This window comes from Erythrolamprus reginae, chromosome 3 (genome assembly GCF_031021105.1).
Source record: "Erythrolamprus reginae isolate rEryReg1 chromosome 3, rEryReg1.hap1, whole genome shotgun sequence".
Classification (NCBI taxonomy): domain Eukaryota; kingdom Metazoa; phylum Chordata; class Lepidosauria; order Squamata; family Dipsadidae; genus Erythrolamprus; species Erythrolamprus reginae.
The window spans coordinates 46,704,138-46,714,760 of record NC_091952.1 but is presented as its reverse complement, the minus strand read 5'-3'; the positions used below and the strand labels follow the sequence as shown (position 1 = coordinate 46,714,760).

The 10,623-nt window shown below is 40.4% G+C and overlaps 1 protein-coding gene across 1 annotated transcript; it reads left to right on the top strand.

Annotated features, from left to right (window-relative positions):
• The first annotated feature begins 30 nt into the window (after nucleotides 1–30).
• SNAPC2 (small nuclear RNA activating complex polypeptide 2) lies at nucleotides 31–10,537 on the top strand. The gene is made up of 5 exons (XM_070745077.1): nucleotides 31–460; nucleotides 4,126–4,239; nucleotides 4,326–4,394; nucleotides 4,629–4,899; nucleotides 9,822–10,537. The coding sequence occupies exons 1-5, from the start codon at nucleotides 278–280 to the stop codon at nucleotides 10,178–10,180; spliced, it is 996 nt and encodes a 331-aa protein (XP_070601178.1). The 5' UTR covers nucleotides 31–277; the 3' UTR covers nucleotides 10,181–10,537.
• Nucleotides 10,538–10,623: the final 86 nt, after the last annotated feature.

Sequence of the window (10,623 nt, the reverse complement as noted above, 5' to 3'; positions counted from 1 at the left end):
GTCACTCCGCGACCGCTGGCCGGCCCCGCCCCTCCTTTGGAAGCGATCTGCTACGTCACCAGCCCCCTCGCCTCCTTCTGGTCGCCGGTGATTGCGTAAGCTACTACGTCATCAAAACGCGAGTCTCGCGTACCTTGGCGAAGGGTTGCAAATTTGTGTACTAAATGTGGCCTTGAGCCGCGCGGGATGCCAAGTTTATTCCGCGAGGGCGCGAAAAGGCCGCGAAAACGCGGCGTTTTCTTAGTTTAGTGCCTGGGCTTTTCTGGGGCGGAGAGCTATGAAGCCCCCGTCGAGGCTGCGGTCGGTGCCGGCTCGCTTCCGCCTTGACCAGGCAATCCAGGTTTGGACGGATCGAGAAAAGCGGCGTCTCCTGCAGGCTTTGAGAGCTCAAGCGCAGACTCCGGGCCCACTGCGGCCGGAAGAGCTGAAGAAATACTTGCCTTCCAGAACTGAAGATGAGGTGGGTTTAATAGGCGCAGTTCTGCGGGTTGGGATAAACTTGAAAAGGCTTCGATGGGGATCCTCTCGAAATGAAAGGCAGGAACATCTGAAGCATTTGTGGAAACAGAGAAACTGCCAGCTTATTTAGACGGTGCTAAGAATCATTCGAAGTACATAGGATGGATATGCATATAAAACATAATATCTGTTTCTAACAGTACAGTACAGCCGAAACAATCGACAGGTCATGCTATACATCTTTTATTTATTTATTTTTTCTCCACTTTCTCACATACAAATTAACATATATATACCTTCCAATGTTACAAACAACATACATAGTTACACATTTTTATCCATTGTTCAAAAGTCCATATCTAATAATAATACCCTACACTACTTCAGACAGAAGGTTATCCAACATCTGCTTAAAAACTTCCAGTGTTGGGACATTCACAACTTCTGGAGGCAAGCTGTTTCAGATTAATTGTTCTGACTGTCAGGAAATTTATTTACAGTAGAATCTCAATTATCCGATATAAACGGGCGGGCTGATAGTTGGGTACCCGAAAATGTTGTATAATCCAGACTCTATTGTCAAGGCAGGAGAAAAATAAATAGGAGGTCCTGAGATAAAGCATTCCGTCCGTCCCTTGCTCCCTGGCTGGTCCAGGGAGAAACGGGACCTCTCGAGACTCTTTAGTTGCACAGCCTCCAATGGGCAGAAGGGTGGACATGGGTTTTTATAGCCCAGTCCCAGCCTGACCCAGCCCAGCCTGAAATGCCGCCACTGCTGTCAGAGAAGGTAAAGCAGTCCCTCCAAACCCTTCAGCTCCCTGACGTCTTCCGAGGAAGCTGGGAGGAAACTACAGGATTGGGCCCTACTGTTTTTACGGCACGCTGACCCATCCACCCCATCGCTATGGGCTGAGAGAGGGGCAAAGACCCCCACTGCCTCCCAATTGGAACTTTAAAGAAGGAAGTGGGGAAGGGAGTTCTGACAGCGGGCTGACCTGAAGTGTTTCTCTGGGGCAACAGCCTGCGCGTCCTTGGGGACTGTTTCCCCATCGCGGCTGCATTGTTTGGGGGCATGTCTGGTGTCACAGAAATGCCTACAGTGATGTCCCCAAGCATCTGCGATGTTGGATGATCCAGAGTGTTGGATATCCGAAGGACGGATATCCAAGACTACTGTATTTATTTATTTATTCGATTTCTATGCTGCCCAATTCTGAAGGACTCACGGTGCTTTACATTAATATAAAAAGTACAGTTAACAATAAAAAGAAGTAAAATACAAATTAAAACAATAATCCCAGTTAAAACCCACAACTCAGCAATCTAATCAAAACATACATATCATTCAATACAATTTGGCCTGCCGGCAAATCCAGGTCTTCGTAGCCGTTCGGAAAGCCAACAGGGTGAGAGCAGTATGGACATGGGGGGGGGGGGTGTAGGTTGGTTCCACAGAGCTGGGACAGCCACAGAGAAGGCCCTCCCCTGCCACCTGACCAACCTGCATTACGTAGTCGACAGGACCCAGAGAAGGCCAAACTTGTTCAATCTTATTGGTCTCTGGGAGGTATATGGCAGGAGACGGTCCCTAAATAGTCTGGCCCTAAGCCATGTAGGGCTTTACAGATAATAATCAACACCTTGAATTGTGACCGGAGACCAATCAGTGGCCAGTGCAGCTCATGGAGCATAGGTGTTATATGAATGTACCGAGGTGCACCCATGATAGTTCACGTGGCAACATTTGCAGTCCCCGAACACTTCAATGTTAGCCCCATGTAGAGCGGGTTGCAATGGTGATGAAAGCCTGAGTGACTGTGCGTAAAGCCACCTGATCCAGAAAGGGCCGCAACTGGTATACCAGGCAAACCTGGGCAAAGGTCCTCCTGGCCACAGCCAAGAGATGGTGATCAAGGCTCAACTATGGATCCAAAAGGACATCCAAGTTGCGGACCTTATCTGAGGGTATCATAGTGCCTCCCCCCTTGAATGATGGATGGACAGTTAGAATGGTCCTTAGGAGGAAATGCCCACAGCAACTCGGTCTTGTCTGGGTTGAGCTTGAGCCTGTTGGCTCCCATCCAGATCCTTACAGCTTTAAAGAGAGTTATTGTTAATGGCGAGTATTCTGAGCAGAGTCAGGTTACAAGCGGTGTGCCACAAGGGTCTGTTCTGGGTCCTATTCTTTTTAATATGTTTGTGAGTGACATAGGGGAAGGTTTGGTAGGGAAGGTTTGCCTATTTGCCGATGACTCTAAAGTGTGCAATAGGGTTGATATTCCTGGAGGGGTCTGTAATATGGTAAATGATTTAGCGTTACTAGATAAATGGTCAAAGCAATGGAAACTGCAGTTTAATGTTTCCAAATGTAAAATAATGCACTTGGGGAAAAGGAATCCTAAATCTGAGTATTGCATTGGCAGTTCTGTGTTAGCAAAAACTTCAGAAGAGAAGGATTTAGGGGTAGTGATTTCTGACAGTCTCAAAATGGGTGAACAGTGTGGTCGGGCGGTAGGAAAGGCAAGTAGGATGCTTGGCTGCATAGCTAGGGGTATAACAAGCAGGAAGAGGGAGATTGTGATCCCCTTATATAGAGCGCTGGTGAGACCACATTTGGAGTACTGTGTTCAGTTCTGGAGACCTCACCTACAAAAAGATATTGACAAAATTGAACGGGTCCAAAGACGGGCTACAAGAATGGTGGAAGGTCTTAAGTATAAAACGTATCAGGAAAGACTGAATGAACTCAATCTGTATAGTCTGGAAGACAGAAGGAAAAGGGGAGACATGATCGAAACATTTAAATATGTTAAAGGGTTAAATAGGGTTCAGGAGGGAAGTGTTTTTAACAGGAAAGTGAACACAAGAACAAGGGGACACAATCTGAAGTTAGTTGGGGGAAAGATCAAAGGCAACATGAGAAAATATTATTTTACTGAAAGAGTAGTAGATCCTTCGAACAAACTTCCAGCAGACGTGGTTGGGAAATCCACAGTAACTGAATTTAAACATGCCTGGGATAAACATATATCCATCCTAAGATAAAATACAGGAAATAGTAAAAGGGCAGACTAGATGGACCAAGAGGTCTTTTTCTGCCGTCAGTCTTCTATGTTTCTATGTTTCTAAAGCACATTACTTCCACCGCTTGACTGAATTGGCATGGGATGGAGATGTATAGCTGGGTATCATCAGTATATTGATAATATCTCACCCCATGCCAACAGATTATCTTACCCAGAGGCTTTATGTAAATGTTAAATAGTAGGGTGGAGAGGACAGACCCCTGTGGCACCCCACAACGTAGGGGCTAAGGGGTGAACCTCTGACTCCCCACTATTACCGACTGCGAATACAGTATTGGCTGCAATACTGCATTCCAAATATTATGTCATCAAAGCTCTTAAGATTCACTTTACACTTTATGGTTAAAGAATTTTCATTAATGGATGACTCTAGTTCTCCATTTTTGAAAATGGAAAGTTCAGTAGATATCTCAATTTGTTTGTGCAATCAGCAAAATTATAAGTTGAGGGCTTTCATGAAGTCAGCTGGATATAATTATTTCTATGACAAAGCTCAAAGTTACAGAAAACAAAATAATTCAGTGCTGTTTTAATAGTAGAATGTGCCACCTTCTAAACATTCATGTGTAATATTTTGCAGATCTTAACATTTGTAGACCTGCTGAAAGAACGTGTGGCAAGGGAAGCAGTCAAGGCACGGTATCGATATCGCCAGTGCAAAGAGAAGGATGCCCCAGTTCCAGCGCCTATAGAGGTCTGAAATTATTAAAAGTATAGTTTCAGAAATAAGACAAGTAGGTTAAAAGATACTCACTTTTTGTGTCATACTCTCCTTTCCAGGTATGGATTCGTTTAGCTAAGAAGTTAACAGGTTGCCTTGAGGATGCAGTAACAGTTGCTTTTTCCCAGGTAACATTGATATCCCCTCTCTGACATGACATTAAGATAAATATTTCTATGACTATAATAATTTCAGATATTTTAAAGTTTGGATATGCATGTCTACCATTGCTAGCTATAGTTATTCAATTCTTTTCATCTTTCGAAGCAAAGATGTAGTAAGTCAAAAATATACTCTATAGAGAATTTCTATTTTCTGACAGTTTTATTGGATATTTTTTTCTTTCTGATTATCTCAATTAGGTTTTAACAATTGCATCTGCAGAGCCACTCTCTTTGCTTCACTCTGTGCCACCAAAGCCTGTAGAAGTAAATGCTCCTCAATGCATGATCTCAGCTGTTCCTAGCAAGAATATGAAATCCAATACAGAATCTGAGGAAGCAACTATATCATCAAATGTAGAACAGTTGACCCCTGCAAAAAATTGTGAATTACACGTGGACTTTGAAAAGATATACAAGTATCTTTCGGTGATCTCACGGGGAATTAAAGCAACACAGCTACCACCTGGTGGTAAGTCAGGATTTATTTATTTTATTATTATTATTTATTAGATTTGTATGCCGCCCCTCTCCGAAGACTTGCTTCTTGCTTTTAGACCAAGATGAAAAGATAAGATGAAATATTCCTGCATCTGGAGCTATATCTAATTTTTTGTGTATGTGTGTGGCAGTAATTGTTCTATTTACTCTATCTTTAAATCTTAGTTGCTTTTGTATCTACTTTTTAATACCGTGTTCTTCTTAATAATAAATTACATTTTTGTAAACTGCTCCGGGTTTTGCATAAAAGCTGCAGGGAATGAAAAAGCCCTAGAACTGGAAAGAACATATTGAACATCTCCCAAGGTTTTCAGTACATTTGAAAGCTTATTTACCAATAAAGGGGAATATTTGGAGCTCAGGGTTGAAATCAAGGATCTTGGTACTCTCTGAGCTTGGTAGTTTTTATCTGCATGTTTCATTACCCAAATTAGGTAACATCATTAATGCTTGTCATTGTTAATGGGAGTGGTCTTGGAGGTTCTGCTCCTTCCTATTGACATTTGGTTGGACTGTTTACTGATATATTGTTTGGCAGTTCGTAATTAGGACAGTAGAACCTCCAAGACACAATATCCATTAACACTGAGAAGGGAAATACTAGCACTGGTTATGTCGCTTAATTTGGGTAGTGAAATATCTGCAGAAAACAACCAAGCTGAGAACATCAAGGATCCCCAAAAGCTTCTTTATTGCAAATGTGACTGGTGAGAGATACTATATCTTTTTTAATTGCAATATTGATGTGTGAAACCCATAAAACGAGCAATATTTACAGTGAAGGAAGCAAGAATATGGCAATCGGATAAGCATTTGAGATTTTGGTTGTGTTACACGTATATACAAATTTACAAACTCAACAAGTTATTTCACTTTAAAATGTCAAAATTTTAACTATAGGAATCAGTAGAAATTCAAAATAAATTTTAGTAAACAAAACAGCAGTTATGAAACATATAGTCTGTCCTGCAATGTTTTAAAATAATTTCCCATCAAATATTCTAGGGCCAGGTCTGTGGGCCACCTACTGTTGCACTTTTAGGATGATAAGTGAAGGAAAGGCTTGTTTAAAGTTCCAATTATTCCTCATGAGCTCAAAATAAAGCATGTTGTTTATTAGCAATGTTTATGAAACAATGGTTGAGATTTTAGAGAGCAGGAAAAATGTTCAAATGCAAATTTCTCCATGTGAAAATAAGAATGAGAAGTGAGCTAAGAGAATTTTCTACATATATTGTAGGGAAATTATAGAAACATAGAAGACTGACGGCAGAAAAAGACCTCATGGTCCATCTAGTCTGCCCTTTTACTATTTCCTGTATTTTATCTTACAATGGATATGTTTATCCCAGGCATGTTTAAATTCGGTTACTGTGGATTTACCAACCACGTCTGCTGGAAGTTTGTTCCAAGGATCTACTACTCTTTCAGTAAAATAATATTTTCTCATGTTGCCTTTGATCTTTCCCCCAACTAACTTCAGATTGTGTCCCCTTGTTCTTGTGTTCACTTTCCTGTTAAAAACACTTCCCTCCTGAACCCTATTTAACCCTTTAACATATTTAAATGTTTCGATCATGTCCCCCCCTTTTCCTTCTGTCTTCCAGACTATACAGATTGAGTTCATTAAGTCTTTCCTGATACGTTTTATACTTAAGACCTTCCACCATTCTTGTAGCCCGTCTTTGGACCCGTTCAATTTTGTCAATATCTTTTTGTAGGTGAGGTCTCCAGAACTGAACACAGTACTCCAAATGTGGTCTCACCAGCGCTCTATATAAGGGGATCACAATCTCCCTCTTCCTGCTTGTTATACCTCTAGCTATGCAGCCAAGCATCCTACTTGCCTTTCCTACCGCCCGACCACACTGCTCACCCATTTTGAGACTGTCAGAAATCACTACCCCTAAATCCTTCTCTTCTGAAGTTTTTGCTAACACAGAACTGCCAATGCAATACTCAGATTTAGGATTCCTTTTCCCCAAGTGCATTATTTTACATTTGGAAACATTAAACTGCAGTTTCCATTGCTTTGACCATTTCTCTAGTAACGCTAAATCATTTACCATATTACAGACCCCTCCAGGAATATCAACCCTATTGCACACTTTAGAGTCATCGGCAAATAGGCAAACCTTCCCTACCAAACCTTCCCCTATGTCACTCACAAACATATTAAAAAGAATAGGACCCAGAACAGACCCTTGTGGCACACCGCTTGTAACCTGTCTCTGCTCAGAATACTCGCCATTAACAATAACTCTCTGATGTCTATGCTTCAGCCAGCTTGAAATCCACTGAACTATCCAGGGATTAAGTCCAATCTTCACTAATTTATCTATCAGCTCTTTATGTGGAACCGTATCAAAGGCTTTGCTGAAGTCCAGATAGGCAATATCCACGGCACCACCTTGATCCAACACCTTTGTGATATAGTCAAAGAACTCAATGAGATTAGTCTGACACGATTTGCCTTCAGTAAAGCCATGCTGATTTGGGTCCAATAAGTTATTGTTTTTTAGATGCTGATTTATCCTCTTTTTGAGTAGAGTCTCCATCATTTTAACTACAACTGATGTCAAGCTAACTGGCCTGTAGTTACCAGCTTCTTCTCTACTACCCTTCTTGTGGATAGGCACAACACTGGCCATTCTCCAATCCTCAGGAACATCTCCTGTTAACAGGGATTGGTTAAACAAATCAGTCAGGGGGGTAGCAATGACAGATCTGAGTTCTTTAAGAACTCTGGGGTGGATGCCATCTGGACCCCTTGCCTTATTTATCTTTAATCTTTCAAGTTCTTCTAAGACATCGGCTTCTAAGATCACTGGAGCTGAATCCGTACAGCTGGAAGCAATGCTATATCCCTCTATAGTATTATTTTGTAAGGTGTCTTTTGAGAAAACTGAACAGAAGTAGCTATTGAAATGGTCAGCGATCTCCTTATTCCCATCAATGCATGTATTATTCCCGGTACTAAGCTTTGTGATGCTGCAGTTTTTCTTCTTCCTATCACTAATATATCTGAAGAAGGTTTTATCCCCCTTCTTTACAGATTTTGCTATTTCTTCCTCTTTTGAGGCTTTAGCAGCATATATTATCTGTTTCGCCTCCTTCTGTCTCATTTTATACACCTCTCTATCAGCTATACTTCCAGACTCTTTATACCTCCTATAGGCAGCCTTTTTTTCATTGACTATAGCCCTTACATCATTGCTAAACCATAGCGGTTTCTTCTTCCTTTTACCTTTAGTTACTTGCTTTACATAAAGTCTTGTGGCTTTTAAGATGGCCTTTTTTAATACAGTCCACTGGGTGCTCGCTCCTGCCATTTTATCCCTCCCCTTTAATTCATTATTTAAATATTCCCCCATTGCATTAAAATTTGTTTTTCTGAAATCCAATACTTTGGTTGCAGTATAGGATTGCTCACAATCAGTTTTTACATCAAACCACAAACATAGATGGTCACTGCAACCTAAATTTTCTCCCACCTTGACCTCTGAAACCCGATTCCCATTGGTAAAAACTAAATCTAGAATATTCTCCCCTCTAGTTGGTGTCTTAACTAGCTGTGCCATAGCTGCTCCTGTAAAGGCCTCTACTATATTCTTACTTTTGCATGTAAGGGCACTGGGGATATTCCAGTCAACATCAGGAATGTTGAAATCACCCATAACCACAATATCTCCCTTTACTGCCATTAGGGTAATCTCATCCACCATCTTGTTGTCATGTTCCTCAGATTGCCCTGGAGGCCTATAGATCACCCCAATTCTAATGACAGAACCGTCTTTATTTTGCATGCAAATCCAGAGGGTCTCCAGATCTTTACATGTATTTTCAATTAGTATTGTTTTTAGACTTTCTTTAACATAAATGGCTACTCCACCTCCCCTTCTCTCTATTCTATCCTTCCTATACAGTGTATATCCTGGTATGGATATTTCCCATTCATTAGAATCCTTAAACCATGTCTCAGTTATGGCAACCAGATCCAAATTATCTCTAGATATTATGGCCATTAACTCACAGAGCTTGTTGCTCAAGCTTCGAGCATTCGTGTACATTAACCGGAGAACATTATTTTCATTATTAGTTTGCCCCTTATCAACAACAACTACATCTATTTTATTTACAGCTCCCTTTTCATAAGCTTCCAGAAACTGATTTATCCTCATTGGTCGGGGACAGAAATCCTCCACATCTGGTACATCTCTGTCCCCTTTACCTAGTTTAAATGCCTGTCCAAAAAAGTTCTGAATTCCTCACCGAGCTGGGTACCTCTGTATGATGGATGCAAACCATCCCTCTTAAACAACTCCCTATTAGACCACCTACTGACATCATGACTTACATAACCAAAACCTTCAGCTTTACACCACTGCCTTAACCACACATTAAACTCTCTGATACAACTTGTTTTACCCTCCTGGCCACAAACCGGTAACACCTCTGAGAAAGTCACTGAATCAGTTATTTTACCCAGCTCCACACTTAGACATTGAAAATCTCTTTTTACTACATTAACATTTCTCTGGGACAAATCGTTTGTGCCAAGATGCACCACCACATCAACTTTATTACCTTTACTCAAAGCCTTGACAATGTGTGGTGTATAGCGGTTATTGTAATGGCCACAGATTTCATTTAGCTTTTCATTAAAAAGAACCATGTTAGAAATTGCCATAAATCTCCAAGATAAACTTGGAGATAATTAAAATTCAAATAAGCTGATGCAGGAAAGAGTGAACAATAACAATTATTTTGTTACACCTTTTGAAGAATTATACGAGAAAAAAACTTGTGAAAATGTCAATTAAAAAATAAAATACAGAATGAATTAGCTCCCAGTCACTACTTACATTATGCTTCTTTTATTGCTTTCTGCAGAGTCAGCTGTTCTACTAGATCTGCTTTTGTCATTACCAGAAGAATTGCACCACCTGGATTATAAAAAACTTCAGGGGCATATGTACAAATGCTATATTGATTTAAGTGCACACCATAAGAATGAAAACACTACAGGGAAAGCAAAGATCAACCCGCCTGTAAACAATAATGAAGATCTTCCTGAAACATTTTATAACGCGCCATTAGCTGGAAATAGCTTTTCACAAGAGCAAGCAGATACTAGCTCTAGTGCTTCTACAAGTGGCACAGCATCAACATCTTCCACGGATTGGAAGACGCTGGGTATTTGCCCACTGAATTCATTTTGGTTTCCTTTGGATATTCTAACACCAAAATGAGAGATTTTGGATTGAAAACTCTATTTTATTACATGTCATGAATGTTGTGTCTTGATATCTGTAAGAGTGGAAAAACAACTTGTCATATTTTGGCCAACTATGGTGAATTTGATTCAGTATTTAACACTGGATATATGAATGTTTTCTTTGTATTTTTAAATTAAGGATATATGTGATTTTTAGAATTTTTCCTTCAAAAATCCTGAAGTTTATTGGTTATTCCTGGGAAAAGTCTCATCTTAAAAAGTTTGTGCTTACATAATTAATGTTCAGAGTATGCGTCTTTGTTGACAGGATGTGGATTATTCCAAATGTATAAAATGCAATCAGTGTTATTAAAGTGTTTCTGCAGTATAATAGAGCTGAAATGTTGTTTTAGTGCTATGAAAAAGATTGCATGCTCCTTTATGTATAATTGGCCAAGCTTCTTTAATTCAAGATCA